This window comes from Neolamprologus brichardi, chromosome 19 (assembly GCF_056152115.1).
Source record: "Neolamprologus brichardi isolate AB-2024 chromosome 19, ASM5615211v1, whole genome shotgun sequence".
Taxonomy (NCBI): Eukaryota; Metazoa; Chordata; class Actinopteri; order Cichliformes; family Cichlidae; genus Neolamprologus; species Neolamprologus brichardi.
The window spans coordinates 252,124-275,779 of record NC_142122.1 but is presented as its reverse complement, the minus strand read 5'-3'; the positions used below and the strand labels follow the sequence as shown (position 1 = coordinate 275,779).

At 48.2% G+C, this 23,656-nt stretch overlaps 1 protein-coding gene across 5 annotated transcripts in view; it reads right to left on the bottom strand.

Moving 5' to 3' along the window:
* mapkbp1 (mitogen-activated protein kinase binding protein 1) overlaps nucleotides 1-23,656 on the bottom strand; it is a 30,398-nt gene that overhangs the window by 787 nt on the left and 5,955 nt on the right. Inside the window, exons 3-30 of one of the 5 annotated variants that reach the window (XM_087832859.1) lie at nucleotides 15,775-15,837; nucleotides 15,637-15,694; nucleotides 15,380-15,550; nucleotides 15,157-15,294; nucleotides 14,896-15,078; nucleotides 14,785-14,802; nucleotides 14,147-14,307; nucleotides 13,688-13,886; nucleotides 13,052-13,198; nucleotides 12,773-12,978; nucleotides 12,601-12,692; nucleotides 10,336-10,461; nucleotides 10,167-10,237; nucleotides 9,818-9,939; nucleotides 8,900-8,975; nucleotides 8,709-8,820; nucleotides 8,505-8,568; nucleotides 6,949-7,077; nucleotides 6,637-6,755; nucleotides 6,518-6,549; nucleotides 5,390-5,530; nucleotides 5,200-5,310; nucleotides 4,705-4,808; nucleotides 4,498-4,625; nucleotides 4,238-4,408; nucleotides 4,066-4,147; nucleotides 3,417-3,817; nucleotides 176-904 (exon numbers count right to left, since the gene is read on the bottom strand). In XM_087832859.1, coding sequence (XP_087688985.1) covers nucleotides 176-904; nucleotides 3,417-3,817; nucleotides 4,066-4,147; nucleotides 4,238-4,408; nucleotides 4,498-4,625; nucleotides 4,705-4,808; nucleotides 5,200-5,310; nucleotides 5,390-5,530; nucleotides 6,518-6,549; nucleotides 6,637-6,755; nucleotides 6,949-7,077; nucleotides 8,505-8,568; nucleotides 8,709-8,820; nucleotides 8,900-8,975; nucleotides 9,818-9,939; nucleotides 10,167-10,237; nucleotides 10,336-10,461; nucleotides 12,601-12,692; nucleotides 12,773-12,978; nucleotides 13,052-13,198; nucleotides 13,688-13,886; nucleotides 14,147-14,307; nucleotides 14,785-14,802; nucleotides 14,896-15,078; nucleotides 15,157-15,294; nucleotides 15,380-15,550; nucleotides 15,637-15,694; nucleotides 15,775-15,837 — 4,154 coding nt within the window. Of the gene's footprint in view, nucleotides 1-84; nucleotides 905-3,416; nucleotides 3,818-4,065; nucleotides 4,148-4,237; nucleotides 4,409-4,497; nucleotides 4,626-4,700; nucleotides 4,809-5,199; nucleotides 5,311-5,389; nucleotides 5,531-6,517; nucleotides 6,550-6,636; nucleotides 6,756-6,948; nucleotides 7,078-8,504; nucleotides 8,569-8,708; nucleotides 8,821-8,899; nucleotides 8,976-9,817; nucleotides 9,940-10,166; nucleotides 10,238-10,335; nucleotides 10,462-12,600; nucleotides 12,693-12,772; nucleotides 12,979-13,051; nucleotides 13,199-13,687; nucleotides 13,887-14,146; nucleotides 14,308-14,784; nucleotides 14,803-14,895; nucleotides 15,079-15,156; nucleotides 15,295-15,379; nucleotides 15,551-15,636; nucleotides 15,695-15,774; nucleotides 15,838-23,656 lie in introns of those variants that run through there. The other 4 variants (XM_087832860.1, XM_087832862.1, XM_087832861.1 and 1 more) reach the window with 4 other exon arrangements.

The window sequence follows — 23,656 nt, the reverse complement described above, 5'->3', positions numbered from 1 at the left end:
AGGTCACTCGAGCGCCGTTTTTACTTCCTTTAAAAACAGACTGTAAACAATGACGCGATGAAAGCAGAGACAGAAACGTCTCACCCGTCACACAGGAGAGGAAGGGTGAGGAGGAGGAGGAGCCAAAGAGATGACAGGATGAAGGGATGAAGAGGAGGAGGGTTAGAGTCCAAACCTGCGTCGTCCATCTGCCCGGTGCCGCCGTCTGTAGGAGCGTGAGGCGCCGCTTCTTGTCGTGCGGGCGTCAGGGGGGAGACGGATACCGGGCGAGGCTGCGAGGAGGACGAGGACGCCGTGGACTTTGAGGAAGTTGAGAAAGGGGGGAGGGAGGGTTTGTCAGGGAGCGGCCTGCTGCTGCTGGAGACGCGAGCCTGGAGACAGCAGGTGGGTGGCGGCATCTGGTTACCATGGTTCCCCAGAAACGAGGCGCAAGACGAAGAGACGACAACTGGGACCACGGCTGCGTGAGGGGGCGTGGCCAGAGTAACAGAGGGAACCACGGCGACAACAGGAGGTGGAGTCTCTCTGATTTGAGATGAAGGAGTTGGTGATGTCACTGCCAGGTCGTCAGCGGGGTCGGGGATGTTCAGGCCATCGCCCACGGAGACGGAGCGGGACATCTTAGCCATGGAGCTGGCGGTGGGGCTCATGTAGGAGCGCGGCCCCGATGCAGTCAGGGAGGATGACGAAGACTTCCTCGGGGTGGTGGCGGCCAGAGCGGCAGCAGTTTCCTGTGACGGGGACCTCGGGGAGGCGGGGCTTGGTCTCTGAAGGGGAGGTGCCGTAGATGGGGGGCGTCTGGGGGTGCTGGGAAGGGTGACGGGACGCTCAGGGGGGAGGAGCGGCTGAGGGGGCGCCTCCTCTCTGAAGGGACGAGAGATCATCTGGGAGATGGCGGAGTCACCTGATGATGACAGGAAGTGATGTAATTAGGTCCAACAAAACATGTAAACTGAGTAACACTGAGACCGTTTCCCCTCCGTGGTTTTAATCTCAGTCGAGACCTCTGATTGCTGACGTAACTGGACACTTTCATCAGGTGACGTCATGAACTGTTAAATTCTTGCTCGCTAACGTGAGCTGCTCGTTAACGCAGAAATCAGGGCGTCAAACTCAAGGCTCACGTTAGGTCGCGGCCAAACAAGATGAACATTTATTGAACACTAAAACAATGTTTTATAAACATAACTGTGAATAAAAACAGGAATATTATTCCAGATTAAATAAACTTAAAAAAATAAACTTTAACTTTAAATATCCTGTCAAAATTACACAAGTTAGAAATATGAACAAGCTGCCAAACCCCAGAAAAAATAAAGAGAGCAAACACAAGGGTGGAGCCGCATGTAGGCGGAGCTGGGCGTTGCTGCAGGGGTGGAGCTAATAAACTGTGCGGGCCGTTCAGTGTCGTCCTTTCCCTGAGTGCATCATTACACTGCAGCTCCATCTGAATCTGCACAGGTGCAGCTCAGCCGCTGACTTGGTTCAACATTACTGCAACAGGGAAAGTGAGGCAGGCTGCACTGGTGCATTAGTGACAGCTTTTTAGGACTTTACCACACAGCGTTTCCTGGTGTGTGATGCAGTGATGTTAACTCACCGGTACAGTTCTCCTGCATCTTTACTCGCATCCTGCTGAGTCCGCTTTTTTCACCGCACAGCACCGGCGCTCCATCTGTTGTAAGTCCAACAAGTTTGTCCCAGGGCAGTTTCATGTCGTTACACTTTGACATGCGTTTAAAAAATGTCTTTTCCTGTCGTTGCATCGATTTAATGTCCAATATTTCCTCTCCACGGATGAAGATGGCCAGCTGTGCAATGTCCATCATGTCTGGACTTTCATCCACAGAGAGTATGCAATAAAGTTTTTGCTTCTTTCACACAACTGTGTTCTTAAATCAGTGGTCATCTCACCAACCCGACCAGCATCGTATTTCTGCTCAGGCTCACATTTGCCAAACTCTGAGTTTAGGTTTTTCAGCTTATCCTGACGTCAAAGGAGCTGCAAAGAAAAGCGTCTGGACTTCTTTAAGTTGCTTGAAGACGTTTCACCTTCATCCGAGAAGCTTCTTCAGTTCTAAGGTCAAATGGTGGAGAGTCCCAGATATAAACCTAGTGGGAGTTTCCCCCCACAGAGGGACAAAAGGACCCCCTGATGATCCTCTAATCGCCTGAGCCAAGGTGTGGAACTGGGTGTGGGTCCCAATCAGCCAGAGTTTCAGGTGAGGTCATTGTGAAACCTGGCCCCACCTTATCATGTGATTTCCTGAGGTCAGATGGCCCAGGATGTGAGTGGGCGTTAAGGCGTCTGGGGAGGAACTCAAAACTGGATTATAGATGGCAGAGAGTTGGTGTCATAAGCCCCGCCTCTGTTCAAAGATGGCCGCTCACAGTGGACATAGATGCTTCTTTCACTCCTCTTTCAAACCATCTGTCCTCTCTGTCCAACATGTGAGGTGGTTTACGACACCAACTCTCTGCCATCTATAATCCAGTTTTGAGTTCCTTCCCAGACGCCTTAACGCCCACTCACATCCTGGGCCATCTGACCTCAGGAAATCACATGATAAGGTGGGGCCAGGTTTCACAATGAACTCACCCGAAACTCTGGCTGATTGGGACCCACACCCAGTTCCACACCTTGGCTCAGGCGATTAGAGGATCATCAGGGGGTCCTTTTGTCCCTCTGTGGGGGGACACTCCCACTAGGTTTATATCTGGGACTCTCCACCATTTGACCTTAGAACTGAAGAAGCCTCTCTGATGAAGGTGAAACGTCTTCAAGCAACTTAAAGAAGTCCAGACGCTTTTCTTTGCAAGCTCCTTAGACTACGAGGACCTGGATGACTGAGAACCTTCACAGACTATCCTGACGTTTTGTCTCGTAGTGTCGTCTTAAATTAAATTCCTTCATTACAGCCACATCAGCTCCACTAATAAGACTCACGGCTTCACCAGCATGTCTGTAAACATATGTTCAGTCTCCCACCGGCGCTGAAAGGCTCTGCTTTCTCTCCACCACTGTGAGCGGCGAGCTTCAATAACAAAGTTTGACTTGATTGACGGGATTGTTCCCAGTTAGCCTAGCCAAGGAGGCTGCAGCGCTGCATTATGGGATCTGTAGTTTGTATATTATTAGCGCCTCATATCGCCGGGCCAGATGTGGCCTTGACTTTGACACATGTGGCATAAATGAAGCTAACAGAGCCACAGTGCTAACTTATATCAGTGTTGGTTTTACTGGCTCAAATCAAAGACTAACATTTAATTTCTACAGTCACAGCCAACGTGGGCGTGGTTAGCCTGCTAGCTTTAATTTAACTTCTTTATGTCCAGGTGAGCGCTCGTACTCAGGTGTGTGCAGCTGCTTGGGTCCACAGTCTGTTTACCTGTTTGTGTGGTGAGCTGAGTGTTACCTGTGTCAGGCAGCAGGCTGTGGACCGACTGAGCCTTTCGAAGTCCAGCAGAGTTCAGATGGGAGGCAGCAGCCCGGGCTGTCGGTCCCTGGTTCCTCCTGCACTCCGCTGCAGTTTGGACCTTCTTCTTGAGCGGGGAGGGCCGGTGGACCTGCTGGGAGGGGGTCTCCTCCTCTAGGATGCGGAGCTGGTTTGAACCATGAGGAGGCTGGGCTTGGTCCTGAAACGAGGTGGCCTGAGCCTGGTTCTGTGTTTGGGTTTGGTCCTGGGTCCACGACACCTTCCCGTCCTGCCTCTGGCTCTCTTCCATCAGAGGTCGGACCTCGGAGACCAGCGGACGAGTCTTTGGCTCCCCCGCGCCAGCCCCCGAGGTCCGAGATGGGAGGGGCAGCACGGTCCGGCTGAGAGAGCGAGAAAAGAAAAGGTCTGAGTGATGCACCACACGTGTGCGTGGGGATCAGAGCAGCTGGAGACCCCACAGAGTCGGCGTTCAGGCCCCACTGTGGCTACAAATGTTCTCCTGTCCCACAGCTGAGCTGCACGTCTGCTTCAGGAAGCTGTTTTTCAATAAAGTTTGGTTTGAATGTGTGTGTGTGTGTAATTATTGATCTATGTGTAATTATTGATCTGTGTGTGACGGTGATCCTACCTCGTGGCTGTGCTCTGGGTGAGGAACCTGGACGAGATGCTCAGACTCTCACTGGAGCTGTGAGACGCTCTGCTCGGACTTCCTGTCAACACACAGGTCACATGTTCAGGTGTAGGTGAGTCTGCTGTGATTTCCTGTCGCTGGGAGGAAAAATGCTGAAATCAGTTGCTACCTGAGGCAGAAAGGTCAGCGAGCGTCACAAAGTGCTCCTTCAGGAACGCCTCCTGGTCGGGAGTCTGGGGTACGGCTTTCCTGCACTCCCCGCCACCTGGTCCTCTGTCTTCCTCGTCCTCCAGCTCAGAGGAGTTTCCGTCCATGCTGAGAAGCTCTGTGGGCTCCGAGTCTGACGGGCAGAAGAAGAAGAGGGTTGGGCTGATAAAGACAGGTGAGAGGAAGCAGCAGCGAGGCAGCTCACAGGTGAGTGCATCTCACCGTATCCTGCAGGTCTGCCGGGACTCGACAGTCTGGAGCTGAATCCCAGCGAGCAGCCGCTGTCGGGACTCGGTTTGTCCGGCCGTGCACCTTCAGCAGCAGGACACGCCTCCTTCACCTGGAACTCACTGACAGCAGGGGGAGGGGCTTATTTGCTGGTAAAAGTTAACGTCATCTGTGAATTCTCAGGACAGGAAGCAGTCCTACCTGCCTGCCAGGCTCACTCTGTCCTCCCATTGGTCCGGATACAGCACTGGGTTCTCTCTGTCTGCGCTCTGATTGGACAGGAGGATAAACTCTGGTCTGTGTACCTGTGCGTACAGGATGACATCACACATCTCAGTGAGGTTCAGCTCCATCAGAGCTGGAGCCACAAAGCAGCATCAAACCCACGAAGGACTTCCTGCTGTTACTCCAACCACTGAGGGTCGGCTGTAGCTCACAGAGCAGCTCACACGCCGACTGCAAGGGCAGCGGCTCAATCCCAGTCTGCACGCCAAGTATCACTGCGCAAGATACTGAATGCATCGCAGTGTTAATGTTAGACAGGAAGTGTGTGACTGTGTGAGGGAGGGAGACAGGGTGTGAGGCAAGGGGAGGGGCTTATTAATTTTTACCAGCAGCCTCGCTGCGCCCCGCCCCTCCCTCGCTGCGCCCCGCCCCTCCCTCGCTGCGCCCCGCCCCTCCCGCACATACACAAACCTGCAGGCTGATGGTGCTCCCAAGCTCCTGATTGGTCCTGTGAAGCTCCTCCGCACCTTGACCCTTCCTCATCTTGCTGCAGTGGGAGTGGCTAACATCAAGTGGGCGTGTCTTCACAGAATAAACAGGACCATTAATGCCAGTTAATCACTTGCGGGTGTTTCTTTGAATAGTGTCTGAGTGTCCTGACCTCCTCCTGCTTGTCGGGGCACAAAGAGTCCAGCAGTCTCAGGTCCAACATGGACTTCACCATCAGAACCCCGTCAGCGTCGCACTTCCTCCTGGACCAGCGCCGGCGAGGGAGTCGCGCCCCAGATAAGCCCCCATCCTGCTGAGTCACAAACAGAAGCCCTTCAAATATCTGCGTGGGTTACATCATCAGATCATATTTTAAATATTAGTTCAGTTCAAACGCAGCAGCTGTTTTTACTGCCATGTTCATTAGAGGAGCTTAAGCTTGTTTCTGTCATAGAGCTTATTAGACATAAATATGTAAAAGATAATTTTGCCGATGTGCTTAAGATACTTTTTTTTTAAAGTATCTTTTTATCTGAAGTCGGATTTAAGGAGGTGGAGCTTTGGGCCTGATGAACAGGATAGAATCAATAACGATCGACCAGTTTATCTTTTCCAAACTCTCCCCACTGAAATCCCCAAACAACAATTTGTGGAATGGGACAAATAGTTTCCCGCTATTTATGGTTGGGAAAAAACCCAGTACAGTACAATCACCAAAGGACAGGGTCAATACTTACCACGTCTGAAGGACTATTATTATTCTGCCCGGCTACAGCCAGGAGTTTGTTTATGTGATTCTTTGTTTAAATCTCGGTGGAAAGACAGAAGAACGAGCTACTGATGGCCCTCCGATCCAGGCCGTGGTAGCAGTAAACTAAAGTCACATTTGAAAGATCCTGATGATCCCTGGATAAAATCAACTTTTAAGATCTGGAAGGAGGTGTGCCGAGAGAACAAGCTTAACAAGGCAGAAGTGATGCTAAGATGCTTTTGATACACCCAACCAGGGTGACATTATCATAAGAATAAACTAGAAATACAACTGCGAACTATTACTTACATCTTACTACAGTTCTGAGAAATTGGCTGTTGGCTATTGTTGTAAAGTTCTTTGTACAAGATCACCAATAAAAACTACAAATATAAAAAAACAACAACTCTCTGTCACGAGGACTCACGTACTTGAGAAACAGCTGCTAGAGCGCCCCCTTCAGGTAAAAACCGTTTAATGAGCTGTTTCATCCCAACATTGAAACAGAATGAAATAATCAGTTAAAGGTCAAAGGTCACATGCACCAACCTTCCTGCTGCTGTACACCTCATCAGACGCCTCTGAGGGGAAGAAACAAGAAACGTTGTCAGTGCAGGTTAAAGGTCACCTGACCTCTGACGAATCCATCGAGTCAGTTTCTAACACACCTGTTTCCTGTTGCACATTTCCTGCTGTGTCCGCGTATGGACAGCCAAGCTCCTCCCCCTCCTCCTCCTCCTTGTCACTGTCAGACAACATGGTGACCACAGGAGTCGTTGACGCCTCCCTGCCGCACAAACACTTAAGTTCAAGTCAGCACGCAGAGACCATGTGACCTCCCACCAGGATTCAGGACAGAGGTCACAGAGGTCACTGCAGGTTATTTTATTTTAAATCAGGCTGACTGTGGGTCAGGTTTTTTTGTTTTCATGGATGCATTTGATCGCAGAGTTTGGTTTGAACATCATCATCACGTTTACCTGAGCTTCACGGCTCTCTGCTGAGGTGCACTCTGGGAACTGGGATTGCTGCAGGGGGGTCGAAGGTCAGCGAGACGCTGCCTCATCCTGATGGTGAGCTCTGGACTCAGACGCCACACGAAGACACAGCTACACACACACACACACACACACACGTGTGTATTTATATCCTTGTGGGGACACCTCATTGACATAATGCTTTCCCTAGCCGCTGACCCCTGACCCTAAACATAACCATAACCTAATTGTGACCCTGACACTAAAACCACATTTTGAGTCTCAACCGGGATTTTGGTCCCCACGAGTTTAGTAAACTACCGATTACTGTTAGTACCCGTCCACACACACGTGGATCAACCCTCTGGGCTCTATCTCACTTTTCTTTTTTCAGCCATCTTTGTTCTGTTAATGGAAACTTCCCAAAGGTATTTTTTTAAGATGTTTTAATTTTCAACATCAGCTCCTGAATAATGTCAATAATATTCACTAATGACAAAACTGTTCCTCTTGACTCGATCGTGGCCATTTCTGGCCAGTTGAAACCATTATAACCACCTTTATTGAGTCCTTGTTACTGGCAGTACTATATCATGCTTTAGGTAAATTTGCTTTCATTCTAAACTCAACACATCAAAATTGTAGTTTTTAATGTTTTTTACCAAATTACATCATTTACCCATTTTTGGCCAATCAAGCGATTTCATGTAATATTCAGAGTTTCTAGTAGCGGCCTTTGATGGCTGACCACACTCCAATGGACCAAAATAATGAAACAATTTTGACACAGGTTTGATCTTAAGAATCTAATAGTTTGTGTTTGTGCCTGACATTGCAGCACAAACATGTATTTGCAAGATAGACTGGAATAAATAATGACGCATCAAACATTACATGGGCTGCAGTGAATTCCTGTGGATACCATACCCAAAATATAAACTCTAGAAACTAAAACAAAAACAATCACAGGACATTTTGCAGAGTTCAAACCTGCAGCTACAGCACAAACAACAACAGGAGTTTCTGCAGGTGCAGACAGAGCTACTGCTGTAAGTCAGCCTAACAGCTTCCAGATCATTTATTCTGGCAGTATGGCAAGAAGGTCATCACTGCTGCAAGCACTGCCTGTATGATCTGGGAGTTTTTATGTTTTTGCTCTCCCTGCACATAAATAACAATGCTGATGATCAATGTTGATGTGAATCAATTACACGCCCCAGACTCTACTGTTAATAACACAAGAAGAAATTTCAGTAGCAATGCAATTATATAAAATTGTGAAAATTGAGGTTGTCTTCCAGCTAGTGCAGTGGACAAACAAACTGGTGTTCAAAGGGTTAAAAAGTAATAATTATTTTATATTTATGAAAAGAACTGAAGTTACTTAAAAGCTTTATGCAGAAAAAATGGCAAAAAAACATAAAAATAATAAAATTTACAGACATAATCTGTTGGTGGCCACGAACAAGCTGAAAGAGTCGTGATTTTGAACAAATCCAGAGAGTTAATAAAGGTGTGGAGGGCTGTGGGTGGGTGCGGGGGGTTCAGGTGAGGCGTACCTGTCTCCTGACACGGTGATCAGGTGTCTGCAGTCATTGCTGAACTTTAACCCCGTTATGATCTCTGGAACAGGAAGGAAAAGGGCCACATTTGAAATAATTTACTGGAATCACAGCCGTGTGTAAAAGCTCTGGTTTTAAATAAAGCTTTGAAGGAACTGGCTCTGCTGTCATCACTCGTGTCTGTAACTGACGCCGACTGACCCGAGTGTCCGAACATGGTGGCCACGCACTCTCCCGAGTACAGGTCGAAGATGCCAATGTTCTTGTCTGAGCAGGAGGTGGCGATGAAGAGCCCCGACGGGTCTATCTGCACCTGAGGACGCAGGAGGAGTCGGTTACTGTATGTCCCTGTTCCCATGGAAACACCATCATGGTACCCACACCGTTCTGACCTTAATGAGCGTCCCGTCTTCGCCCTGAGAGCCTTTGTAGAGCTTCTTCTGTTTCCCGTTACTGATGTTAAAGATCCTGCAGGGTGAGACACAGCACGCCGCCATCATCGTCATCATCGGCAGCAGTGTTTACAGACAAACTCAAAAAATGATCCACAGACAGGAAGTGAGGGGATGAAGCTGCCACAGACCTCACCAGAAAAATAAAACTACTTCCTGGATGTAATGACACTTACAGCCATAAGGTGGCAGCAACGCACCTTAAAGCAGGAAGGAAGCTGCCGGAAGTTTGCATGGCAGTGAGTGGGAGCGCCAGTAAAGGTTTAAATCCAAACAAACATGTGATACACCCGTGTGTGTTTGTGTTTACATCCTCAACGCGCAGGTAGGTTCAGAAAACCAGCTGGAAGCTGAGAAACGCCTCCGTTTGGACTAATTCCATCAAAACCATTCACAGGAACAGGAAACACCAGCTGCTTACTGGGCCAATCACATTGAAGCTGTAACCAGCAGGGGGCAGCATGACTCGTCGGATCGTCCCCACTGATAGATAATCAATACATGAAGCCTTTCCCCCAAAAGTGGGGCTTTTAATGTGAAAGTCATTTGTTTTCTCTGGGTTTGCTGCTTTTAATGTGAAATACTTTGGAAGGTGCTGTAAACATACAGAAGGAAGGAAGAACCCAGAGAGGAGGAGGAGGTTAATCCTGCACTCCCACGGGCTGCTGGGTAATCTGACTGATCTGAGCTGAAGGTGGATTAAAGTCCAGGCTCATCCTGCGTCTCATTGGCTGATTGCAGGTCACTTTTCAGTTCCAGCTTTGAAACGGCTTCTGCTGATCACTGACTGCACGCCTGCAGGCAGACTGCATCATGGGAGTTGTAGTTGGTCAGAGCCTTTCATTGGTCGGACGTTACCTGATGCTGCGGTCCTGACAGCCCACTGCTGCGTACGTCCCGGTCGGCTCGACGTCCATGTCGTACAGCGTCGTCTTCCTGACGGCGTGATGCGTCCGCGTGAACTCCAACCCCTCCCCTGTCTGAGGAGGAGCAGAGAGAAGAGGAAGCACCACATGACCACGAAGTACCAGAAGGAGTTTTTTTACATCACTTCACCTGGAAACACGTGAACGAAAACTGTGCGAGAGCTGACCTCGGATCAGTGACGGCGCCACGAGCACGACACTCGCAGTACTATTACTCCGCTACAGGTACTATTAATATGTTCAGAAGTACTAATGTGTACTCACACGGGCCTCGGTCTCACCTGCTGAGCCGTGCGAAAGTAGACGCTCTTATCGGCGCCGCAGCTGATCATCCTCACCTTCCCCTCATTGGCTGACAGACAGGAAGAAGAACGTCACAGGTTAGACGCTAGCAGCAAACTTACAGAAGCAAGCGGTAGAGGGTAAAAGAGGTCAAAGGTCAGACAGTACCAGCAAATCTGACGGCAGTGATGGAGGACGAGTGCTCATCCAGAGTCTGAACCAGGCTGTAATCTCTGCCCACATCCAGGACGTGGATCAGACGGTCCCGGCCGGCCGTGGCTAATAACTGGAGACCTGAGAGAGACGCGTAAATGTGGTTGGACAAACGTTCTCTTTAAACGCCCTGAAGCGTCACAGCGGTGAACGTCTGATCGCCGTAACGCCTACAAGACAAAGCTGAGGGAAACGCTGGCCCTTTATCGCTAACCTGCGCTTCTCCTTGTCTGACATCACATCACACGAGCCAATAGGAAGTCTGAGTGAACATTTCCACGCTGATACTTATCTCAGTGTTAAAAGGACCTGCTGTAGTCAGCTGACTCAAAGCACAAAAGAGCCCCGCCCCCTGCCCCAATGCCTCGCTGCAGTCAAAAATAGAGTCCCCACAAACCGCAAAGGCGGGTGCACACACACACGCACACACACACACAGCTGTGGCTTCATCTGTGTGACTCCAATAATCCAATGAACCTCTGGAGGAAGATGAAAACATGTCTGAAGGCCAGCACGGCGCTGGTCTGGCGTTATTTTTGTGCCGCTATTCTGAGCACGTAAAAAAAGTTTGCAGGTACAAGTGTTGCATTCTGAGGAGAAATTTATTTTGAGCGAAGAAAAGCTGAATTTGAGTGAACAGAATTCATTGCTGCGTGCAAAAACTGTATTTCAGTGTTTGCTATTATCCACACACACGCACACACACACGCACACACACACGCACACGCGCACACACACACGCACACACACACAACAGCAGCCCCTCTCGCTCAGTTTTTGCATTTGCGCTCGCTCACAGTGTGTTGCTCGCGCTCTCGACGTTTCTGCCCGTGCGCGCTCAACCCTTTTTTTTGATTTTCTCAGATTTTTTTGCATCCAAGTCTGTGATTGGCTGGTTTTGTGGCACAAATATAACGGTGTAGAGAAAGAGTTGAGCGCGCACGGGCAGAAATGTTGAGAGCGCGAGCAACACATTGTGTGTGTACGTGTGTGCACCTGCAAATTTTTTTTTTACGTGCGCTCAGAATAGTGGCACAAAAATAACGCATACGCTGCGGCCACCACTGCGCCGCGTTAGCGTCTGCTTTTAGCCGCTCGCGATGGTAAAGTCAGTGATAACGAGCACCGTGTGGGTGTAAATCATGGAAGCACACGCTGACTTTAACTACATTAGCTTATGTCAGCAGCTCTTCTCACAGATAAAACTCTCTCTATAACGTTAGAGCGTCCTTTCACACAAAACAGAAAACCGTGTAAAACCAAAGACACAGCAAAATGACCTCACCTTTACACGTCCTGAAAATAAGGGCCAATTTACAGAAACACAAGTACTTTTATTTTGGAAATCTGAGGTCAGTCTTGCTAGTTGGATGTTGCAGGTTTATGTGGTGGAACACAGGAAATTCTCTCTGCGGGGACACCAACGGTCCAAAATGACCGGAAACCACAGACAGAGCCGGCTGTAAGGAACGCTCACAACCACAGAAACACATAATTACACACATACCAATTTAACAAGCTCCAGTGACATCACTTCCTGTAGAGAGACGTCGACTCAGCAAAAAGGACGAGCTTTTTGTTTTCCAAGAGGAAGAGAAACAAAGGACCTCGAGTCAGAGGACAACTAATCTGTAAGACTGACCTCTGACCTTCAAAATCAAGTCAGACCAGCAGGGGGAGGGGCGGGGTAATGTCAGGTATCGTAACGCTTCCTCCCTTTAAGGCAGGGGGTGTCCATCTCCATCTCCAGGCCTCGAGTGCCGGTGTCCTGCAGACGCGTCCCTGATTCACCACAGCTGATTTAAATGGCTGAATGACCTCTGAATGACCTCTGAATGACCTCTGAATGACCTCGTGTCCAGAGGCTGGACTCAGGTGTGTTGACCCAGGGTGAGATCTAAAACCTGCAGGACCCCGGCCCTCGAGGCCTGGAGTTTGAACCCCTTCTTTAAGGTAATCGTTGTCTGTACATTCAAGGCTTGAAGGCAAAGAACATTTTTCAAAATAAAGCTATGACTAAAACCCATTTCAAAATAAGAGCGGTGATGGAATATTTTAGTTTTCTATCAGGGAATAAAAACGGATGTTGGGTTTATAGCACAGCGTTAGTTTCACAGAGTGAAAACATCTTTAAAGTATTTATATCTTTTCTTTAGGATATATTTAAACTGTTTCCGGCGCTGCGTTGTGTTCCCGCACTGGTCTGGGATGGTTGCTCACCTGTGTCCGGTTTGGAGAACTCGAGGCAGAGGATGTCGGAGTCGTGAGCCTGAACGTTCAGAATTTCCTCCATGTCGTCCAGGTCGTGGATCCTAAAACACACCGACGTCACACCAACGTCACACCGACGCACACGCACCATTTCCGCGGCGACCTGCCCACCTCCACTCACCTGAGGATCCCCGTGCGATCTCCAGAGGCCAGGTGATGTCCATCGGGGCTGACTCTCAGGGTCCTAATGCCCGCCCTGCTCTGGTCCACCTGCTGCCCCTCCGTCACCGATGACCCCGCCTTCTCTGTACCCGCAGCAATGCTGACGCTCTCCGTGTCCAGGAGGCCCGTTACGTTGTCGTCCACGTACACGACCTTCTGCAGGTCCTGCGGGGACGGAGGCCACAGGTCAGTGTAGCACAGGTGTAGGTGTACGATGTGCCGGTGCGTGCTGTCCTACGTTGCTCAGGATGTTCCTGTGGGGGGCGCTGTGCCCGTCAATGCTCCACAGTCGGATGGTGTTATCTGAGGAGCAGGACAGGAAGGAGCCGCGGGGAAGGCACGTTTTACCACCTCCTCCTTTTTCTCCTCCACCCTCGGGGGACACCTGCACAACAGTTACAGGTGAGACACAGGTCAGCAGACTGTACGCACAGTAACCCAGCGTTTGGACTCTGGGTCCTGCTGTTGGGTGGAGGCGGCACAGCTGGAGGCAGAGTAATCCTCGCCTGGTGGAGGATTTACTCACAGAGCTCAGAGTGTAAAACTTTACCGCAGTTAGAGCTCACACCTGTGCAGCACACCTGTTTCCCCTCAGACGCTGAGCTTCACGACACACGTCTATAAACTTTAACCTGTCGGGAGGGCGTGACCGCGGCCGGGCTGCGCCCTGTTTGTGACGTCGCACACTCGTTTTGTTTGGCATTATGAGCACGTCCGACACAAAACTACACAACGAGCAGCCGAGTCTGGAGCTGCTGACGGTCTGAGAACCACACAGAACATCACAAACACAGACATCGATGACGCTGTTACCCCCCCACGGGTTCAGTGTATGAGCAAGGCCCCATAACATCAGTAAAACCAGCACACTGACCTCCAGGCTCCACACGCAGGATGAGTGATAGAGGGCGGAGTAAAGTTTTCCCGCCTTGCAGGGGTCACGGAGGTCGCGGATGTCCCAAACATAAACGCTGTGGTCGTTGTAGACACATGACAGCCAGCGATTGGCGGGGTCGTAGGTCACCGCCACGGTGTCCGGGTAACGAGACTCCGGCCTGCAGGAGAACAGCTGACTGACGAAGACAAAGAGGAAGAACAATGAGAGCTGCGGTTTCCATGGAAACTGTTTCCACGATCAGCTGTGAGTAAAAACCAGGTTTCCTGTTCTGTGTTTAAACAAAGACGTGCAGACTGGCGACACGTGACCTCTGACACGCGTTTGTCAGCTAAACATGGCGACGGCGTTCTCAGTGACGACTACTACGGGCACTATAGTGGGGCTACATACTGACTACAGTGAGCTGTAGTAAAATAAGGTACAGGTGTGTGTTACCTGGCTTCCACCATACTGGCGACATCAACGCCAAGGCAGTGTGGGCGGGGCAGGGTGCACAGGAAGTGCAGGTTGGCGGGGCTGAAGGCTCGAACCGTCCCATCGGAGCAGCCGCAGAAGATGAAGTCGTCAGTGACGCACAGACAGGTGGCCTGAGCCGTCTGAGGACACACGGACAGGTAAGTACACGCACCTGCACCTGAGCGGTGACAGAATGCAGTAATACTGCAGTACAATGCTAAAGTGCTGACACTACTGCAGGACGGCGCTGCGATGGCGAGGGTGACGTGCCAGAGTGGGCGTGGTGATGTTACAGCCATGAGGTCGTTAAACGTGGACCTGGTTTGAAATTGACCAATGAGGGTGAGATGAAGGGAGTGGGTGTGTCTGATCTTTGTCACCAGAAACGTTTTTTTGCTGTAAAAATCGCTCCTCGCCGTTCAGCCGCCACGGCGCCGTGTCAGAGAGGATCGATAGCAAATGAACATTGTGATTAATAATGATGTCACAGTCAGCTGGTGTGGTGGGAGGAGCTGTGATGGAGGGCAGAGTTTGAAATGAAACAACGTAAACACGTTTGTGGCGGCGTGCGTGTGTGGGATGTATTCGCGGCGGGCTGAGGTGGGACGAGGACTTACGGCGACAGAGTCGACCCTCTGCGCAGGAAGCAGAGGAGGAAGCAGAGCGTTAGAGCAGAAACATCACGTGACCACTGTGTAGACGCCTGCTATCAGGCCGCACGCACTCACCCTTAACTCCACCCACTTGTCGAGGAGCCGCCGGTCGTTGAACTCGCACAGCAGGCCGGAGGAGGTGATGCAGAAGGTGGAGGCGGCTTGTCTGCCCCGCCCACACGCCACATCACTGAAGAAGTTATTCCTCAGCTCGCCGAGCAGTCCCGAGCGCCCGAGCAAGGGCACGGTGGCGTTCACCTGCAGACACAGAAACCATCAGTAACCGCACAGGAAGTCCCAGCCGATCAATCTTTAGGTGGGCGGTCACGCGGGAACCTTGCAGGTCTTGGCGTGGTCCAGGTACCAGAACTTGACGTGTCGGTTTCCAGCGGTAACGAAGTAGGAGCTGTCATCCGAGAAGGAGACGGCGGTCACTTTGCTGGACACCTTATTGGACGCCACGACTACGTTTTTCTGAAACGGACAGACAGCAGCAGGTGAGCACGAAGACCTTTTCTCAGGTGGCATCATCAGGTGCACTCGGCCACGCCTCCGTCACCTTCCAGTTCCATACGTTGACCACCATGTCGTGCTGGTAGCCCACGCTGACAATGTACTTCCCATTTGGAGAGAACGCCACGCACGCAATGCCATATTTATGTTCCTGCAGCTCGCACACCTGAATGCACTCTGATACCTCCCAGACCCGGACCGCCGGCATGTGACCACTCTGAGGTGACAAGAAGGAAAAAAATAAGCATCATCTCTCACCTGAGGCACCAGGTGAGCACCTGAGCGCTGTCGTCGCATGCTCACCTCTCCTGTGACCACATACTTCCCGTCTGGCGAAAATGCCAGCGTCGTGATTGCCTTCCTGTAACAGGAAACGGTCTTTATTCCATGTTTTCCTTACAGAAGCAGACAAGAAGTGTGATCTGATTGGCTGAGTCTTACCTGGAGCTGTTGAAGATGTGATGCTGTTTGTTCTTCCGTGGATTCAGCAGCACGACCACACACCTGCAATCACACGGCCAGGTAACATGATCAAAACACTCATTCACAGGAAGGCAGAGAAAGTTGTCTGGTTTCCAAAATAAAAGACCTGGGACGGTTTTCCTTCAATAGGATGGAGGAAAATGTCCATCCTATCCGGTTGTTAAGTGGTGATGTGACGAATCCTACTTCCGGGCCTAAAGTAGTCTGCGTTTAATATGCTTTTGTGTTGTTAACATGTTTAATGTTTTGTATTTTCTTCTATTTAATCTCAAAAAGCTCCTAAAACAGTCAGTGATCACTGTTGACCTCCCTCGGCTTTTATTACCGCTAATCATTTATTTAAGCTCAGTTTTTAAACCCTTAGGATGTAACTACAGCCCAGCCCATGCAGCAGTATATGAATGACTAACCTCGTATTGTGGATGGATTATCTCAGTTGTTCTCCTGCTGAAGTTTGGTCCTTTTACAGCATCCTGCCATGCGATTACATTTGTTCCTGACCACCGAGAACACTCACGTTAGCTTTTATCGAGTGAAAAAAAGTTAGCTTGTTTATGCTATGCTAACATAGCTGTGTCGCTAGCGGTCACGTAGCACATCATTATATACCAGCTAGCCAAACTTCAGTAACCCTACAAACGTCACTGCTGTTTAGTTTTCTGTCTTCATTTATGTTGGAAGTGATAACAGAGCTGTACGTTTGAATTTGTTTCCAAAACCTGCAGTCAGGACATGCTATATTGTATTTAGATAGAAGCTAGCGAGCTAACTTCCTGCTAACTTCTAACTCCGTTAAATGTCATAAATTCCGTTTTCATGGATGCCTGGATGTTAAACTCAATTGTTACACCTGGTAGCAGAACGCTGATCATTTTATTAAAGATGAAAGACTTTAGATAGTTTTTCTACTCTCAGTAATGCCACAGTGATCGTTTGATATATGGACCTGCAGCAGAGTTTAGGCCCAGACACGGCTAGTGACATCAGACTTAACGACCGGATTGCCCGAGGATGGGGCAATAGGATGGACTATTGAAACCAGCCCACTGAAGGAACAATGTCATTATGCAAATGTCCTGTTTATAAGATTGGGGAAACCTGCAGTCAGCTGAGACTGAAGAAGTCACCTGGATAAGTGACGAAACGTTTCTCCCACTGAAAACATCCAGACCATTGACTGTAGAAAACATGGACGACGCGACCCCGCTTCCTACCATTGTGCAAAAATGAAGCCAAAATACCCCGCTTGTGGAGGCTGCCATCTTCCAAATTTGGAGCCAGAGTCTGCGCAGTAGTGACTTGAGGTGGAGCGACTGTGTAACGTTCCCGCCCACACACCAGCTGGACGTGACCGCAAACACGCCCCCCTACACTTTTTACGTAGCCCGGCTGCTCGGGTTTTTTTGCTGGTTTACCGCGACTGACGACTCGTTTAATTAAGGTAAATACAACCACGTCACTGTTATAAAAAAGACACACAGCTCATCATCTTATAGTTCTAAAATCACTCTGTTGTTAATTCGTTAGTTAGATTAGCCGCTAGCATACGCACTGTGTTGGAGGCTTGTTGCTAGCTAGTTAGCGATGCTACACACCTGCTACTCTTAATAGTCTTCAACACTTATGTTTTTTTTATCCATTTTTAGACAGCGATGAGATCAGCTGCACACTCCACAGAGGCCCAGAGTTACTGTTAATATCAAAAATATAATGCTGTCCTTTGAGATTTTAACATAAGACTGAGTGTAATGGATCTAAAACTGTTTAAATCTCTACAGCCTGGTAACATGGAAACTTTAAAAACATCAGCAGAACGTTTCAGTAGTGTAGTCTAATTTGTTCTTTTTATTTAATAATAGAGTCCATATTATATCAACAGCTACATTCACCCTGGAGAGAAACTAGTGAGGGAGACCATCAGGACCAAGCTGGGTTTCTGGGTCCAGAGGTTTAGAGAAACTTCTTCCTTTTCTTTCATCACAGCTGTCCTGTGCCATAAGTTCTGTTGACCCGCTGTAAGAGGCATCATTTAAGAAACACCAGGAAGACTGAAGCTCATGGCATTGATCAAGCAGGACTCATGATCTTCACCAGCAGCTCCCTCACAGGGAAATCTTCAGCACTCCTCCGTAGGCCCGCCCCAGGAGATGGATAAACCCAGCATTTCATCAACACTGTGATGAGACCTTTGCTTTGTGTAATGTAATAAATACTCAGATACTCCCCAGAGGCTCCGGACTTTTACATAAAGATATTATATTCGGTCCTGTAGAAAGTTATATATTTAAAAATATGTGATCCTCTCTGGTTACTCTGGTATGAATAACTCTGAATCACTTTATGGTAAATAACACACTATCTGCAAAAAACTGAAAGAATTCCAGATGACAAGTTTGTAGTTCAACATACAAGTGATGACCTTTGACCTTCATCAGGTTTTATTTAATTGTGTTAGAGAAAATCTCATATGCTCTTCGTGCAGCTGAGTACATCAAGTGTTTAAAACGGAAGCTGTGCAGGTCTGAGATCAGCAGCTTTGTGAAACACCAAACTGAGGTCCTGTTAATGCTGATATATAGTGACACAGTTACATGAGTGATTAATCCTTTTGTTTTTTTGTCTTTAACTTTATCAATAAAACAGCTGCAGCTTTCACTACAGCACGTGTGGTACTTTAACCTTTGTACTGTTTCCATCAGTTCATTTTGCAGTTAACATGTGAACATGTTGAATGATCTGTCTGCTGTCACTGGGTGGTGCTGAGGTCTGAACCCGAGGGCAGCTCCTGTAATCACAAAGACAACAGAACCATCAAACTCAGATATAAATTTTATCCCTCAATATTGAAATAAAGCTGATTCTTCTGTCCTCACACACTCAGGATCTGAAGTTCTTCTCCAGTGTTGGGAAGGTTACTTTTAAAATGTATTCCATTACAGAATACAGAATACATGCCCCAAAATGTATTCTGTAACGTATTCCGTTACGTTACTCAATGAGAGTAACGTATTCCGAATACTTTGGATTACTTAATATATTATCATGCTGTTTACAACTACATGAATGTGCTATTGCTGTGATTTATTACTGTTACTGAAGGTCCGCGGCTCCGAACCGTAGTAAAGGGACCTCTGGCTAATACGGTGGGTTCTGTGTCGGCTCGTAGCTGAAAACTAGCTTTACTTTGTTGTCTGGGTCAACTTTGCTAGCAGAGACAGAGAGAGGCGTTGAAAGGCTGCTCCAACAGAACTTATTGTTTTTGGAGGAAAACACGAACACGGTGTACAGTCGAGTCTTAATAGCTTACTTACAGCTGGGCTCGTCAGGCTCTCTTCTTGGCTGCAGTGGTTATTATTATATTTACATGCTTCCAGCTCCCGTTTTTGCTCGATGACAGCTCCTACTTTTCCTTTTTCTCCCTCCCTCGCTCACAGACACATAACGGGTATGGCAGTCCATTCTCCCTGCAGCACGGACTACACTGCCCATGATGCTACATTCTTTAGAGCTATACCTGTAGCATTCTGCCTGTTAGCTTAGCACAACAACAACAGCAAAAAGTCGCTCTCTCACCCAGGAAACACGCAGAGAGAGCGTCACCCTGTAACCATGGCAACCGTAACGCTGCCACCTGGAACAACAGAACGTAGCTGTCAAACAAAACCCAAACAGTCCTGACCCGCCACAATATGAAACAGGGAAGTACCGCCGTGTAATCCATTTATTTCAACAAAGTAACTGTATTCTAAATACCACCTTTTAAACGGTAACTGTAACGGAATACAGTTACTCATATTTTGTATTTTAAATACGTAACGGCGGTACATGTATTCCGTTACTCCCCAACACTGTTCTTCTCTTACATTTTTTTCAGTACTACAGTACACTACAGTACTTTAATCCATAGTTCCTGATTAATGAGGAGTTACTGAAGTACAAGCTTTTAAAAAATGTTATTGTCTTTACAGATGTGGCAAGAGACTGAAAACATGCTGTTGTTTGCACATATTTAATATTCAGCTCTGCACAGGAGCTGCAGCAGGGTGCAGCCTGTTGCTTTTACAGTATAATACTTGTAATAAAAGTACAGTAATTAGTGACTGAGCAGCTCGGGGCGTTTCTCTTGATTTCTTTAGTAAATTCATTCACCTGCACAGCTAAACGAACCCTGACAGCCGAGTGCTCATCTTAGCTAGCTAGGTCTCAGGAGCTAGCTAAGGACGGTAGTTACGGAGTAGCTTACAAACACGTTTAACTTACCGAAAAAGTGCAGCGGGGCCTCGGGTCCTTCTGTCGGGTAGTCCAGTTTATTGAAGAACACCTCAGGCTGTCAGGTTAAAACACTCGGTCGTGTTTTCGTAGCGTAAACGCTGGGCGTCCTCTCAGAGCCTACGCTCTATCTGCTATTCCCGAACAGAGATACGCAAGTTTCTCCGTGACTGCAGCTGTCAGTCAAAGCTCTTATGATGACATTTCACCCCAATTTAACTTCACCGCGGTAGGAATTAGAATCAAACTTATGGGAAAGAAGACCCCTTGAACATCAATCAGTCTTATTAGGTAATGTTCAAATAATGTTATCATCCAGTGTTTTCAGTGTGGGAGAAAGTACTCAGGGCCTTCAAGTTACACACTATGAAAGGCAGCAACAAGTTTAATGTTCAGAAACCTAAAGTATGTATCAGCAGCAGAATGGAGCTAAAAATAAATGTTTGTTTCAGTTCTATGAAGCTTTGAGTATTTTGGATCAGTAGCTGCTGTGTTTGTTGCATCATATCGCTGTAATTGTTTATATGCTTTATATATTCTGAGCTAAGTTGATCTATAGTGTTACATCATATTCTATAAGGATGTTATGTGTTTGTAGACTTTCTGCCCAGTTTGACCCATTTAGCAGAAGTCAGCCTGTTTAAGGCTCTGATATCTATTCTGTATGACTTAAAGCAGTTATGACATGGTCTGATTTTCTCACCCAATAAAGGAATATTTCATATATCAGTCTACTCTTCATTCTATCAGACACAGTTATCACAGCTCGTACATTTTCCTTTTTACACAGATATGTAAGCAAAGAGCCAAATGTAATAATACCAACATATTAAACGAATAATATTTGTCTCTTATATATGATACATCTGTATATACACTGTCACAGATACTTGAGTGTCTTTGAGTGAAGATTTAAGGTGATAGGACATAAATAGCTGCAACTTGAATCTTTACTGAAGCTCAGTGTTTGACACAGAGTCACTCACATGTACCAGTGAACCTGCACATGTGATGTGACAATAGAAGTGATTTGATTTGAGAGTTCAAACTCACTGCTGTAATAACTAATAATGATTAATATAATAACTATAATATTGGCCATCTCATATTTACACTGACTTTAGTCTCATGAACAACATCAGCTGATTGTTATTTACTAGCTAATCTTAAACGACTGTTCAGTACAGAAATGAGGCCCAACAATCATGTTTTACTGTCCTGTGGTCTCAGCCTCAGATACTCATTAAATCACACAAAGCTCGTGTAGAAACAAACAAACGAACAAACATGTTCTCCTTCATTTCTGTCAACCACACGTTTCCAGCTATCATGGTTGCTAGGCAACCTGGGCAGTGCGACGGAGGCTAGACCGCCCATTTCACAAGCCTCGCACTTCCGGCCTCAGCGGTCTTTGAGCACGCGGCCCTTGAGGACCGTTGAGGCTGCAGACCCTGAATCGGGACACAGCCAATGATCCTGAGGAGACTACTAGAACCTGTGAACAGGTAGCCATGGAAACCACACCTGCTGTAAACAGGTTTGTTTCCTGTCAGCTGATGAACAGAGATGGTCAGCGTGCTGCAGTAAGTGGGCGGTGCCAGTCCTGAGACACCTGTGCAGGTGTTTCCTCCCTGTGACTATCTCAGACCATTGTTTATGTCAACCCCCCCCCCCCCGCCGTGGTTCTCTTTATGTTCATGTTAAATAAATGAGACTCAGTGGCCCCGCCCCCTGCACCTGTGCCGTGCACGGTTACCTGCAACAGCAGGTTTGATTCCCCTCACTCACGCCCGCTCTGTCAGCTGAGCTTCTGTCTGCGTTCACTGAAAACACTTTTGTCTGTGCGGTTTGTGTTCAGGGCACACCTGTGTGCTCACATGTGAACAGCTCTTCTTCTGATTGGATGGTACCTGTGTGGGAGCGGTTGCCCACAGCTCGCACACAGTGTCAGCGTGGCTTCAGAGAAGGTTTAAAGATGGCGGTCAGACCTGCTGTGCAGACTCGAGATCCATAAACACGCCCTCACGCACACACCACCCTTAGCGTTCACACACACACTCTGTAATGTGGGTCACACACCTGCAGTCACACTGCAGAGCACTCAATTCTCCCACAGGACATGAAGGCAGCGTGACCTGCCTGACCTCCCCTGTATAAACAGAGCAGCTCTGATGTGCGTCTGTTTGGTGACTGTGTGCGTCCGAGCTCAACCTTCATCCAGCAGATCCACAGAGACCCCATCAGGACCTCATGCTTCCCAACACGTCACCCGTGTTTATAAAAAGCTCCATGTTCACCTAAACTTGACCCTGAAGAGGTCACCAGGGTGCAGCGGACGTGAGCGGCAGGTAGAGTCACTGTGGAGCCCACAGAGAGCCAATGAGCACGTGCAGACGGCTGCTCTGAAACAGACCTGAGATCAACGAGTGAGCTGTAACACAGAGCCAGGACAGCTCACACACACACAGCTAGATGACTCACACACACACTCACACAGGGATTATACATGTGTCTGTGTGTGTGTGAGTCTGTGTGTGTGTGAGTCTGTGTGTGTGTGAGATCAGCTGTGGAGCCTGCGGCAGATTAAAGGAGCAGCCACGAACAACTACCCGCTGACGCCTTATTGGTCGGATCAGTTCATCAAAGCAAAACAGCTTTGTTGTTGAGGCGGATCCGGACCTGCTAGTGTGTCTGTGTGTGTGTGTGTGTGTGTGTGCACCCAGATAAACATGTCGTGCTGCTGACTGTTCGTCTGGAAGCCGCTGAATCAGCAGCCAGTTACAGTCTTCCTCTCACACACACACACACACACACACACACACACACACACACACACACACACACACACACACACACACACACACTCGACTGCGCCTCCTTCACAGATAGAGGAGGACATAAAGGCAGTTAAACCTCAGTGAAGCTGCTGCAGTTCTCAGTGTGGCCTGATGGTGGCAGAGAGCGTTTATTTAGTTTATCGTCATGGAAACATGTAGGAGGTTCACGGGAGATGCTGATGGACATTTTTTAGCCTTCGTGTACTCGGTAGCCGTGTAGCTGTTAGCCACGTCAGCGTGGCCACGCCCACACACAGCAGCAAGCAACTGGGTTTGGGTAACAAAAAAATAATTTCCCTCAGGGATCAATAAAGTATTCTGATTCTGATTAATCAGTAGACGTACGAGCAACAGCTTCGTAGGGATGTGTGCGACTAATCGACGAGACGAGCAGGTGTTGCTGTTGTCATTTGATCTTGTGGTTTACATTTTCATCCAATGACAGTAAATAGTTGCATTCTAATGTTACGCAGCCACCTGCCACCAGATGGCGCAGCGATGGTGAGAAACGCCATAAATCTGTTAATCTGGCCTCATTTTTTTATGTTCTAAATTCTTATTTCTTGTTTGTATTTTGCTGCTGGAACAAATGAACTTCCCTAAGCACAGACGATAATATTTCTATTTTATTTCTATCTTACTCAGCAGTTGTTTCTTTTAAGGGCGAGAGAGTGACATCACAGAAACAGGCTTCTAAAAGGGGTGGATGGTTCTCCCTCAGCGACAGCTGGGCG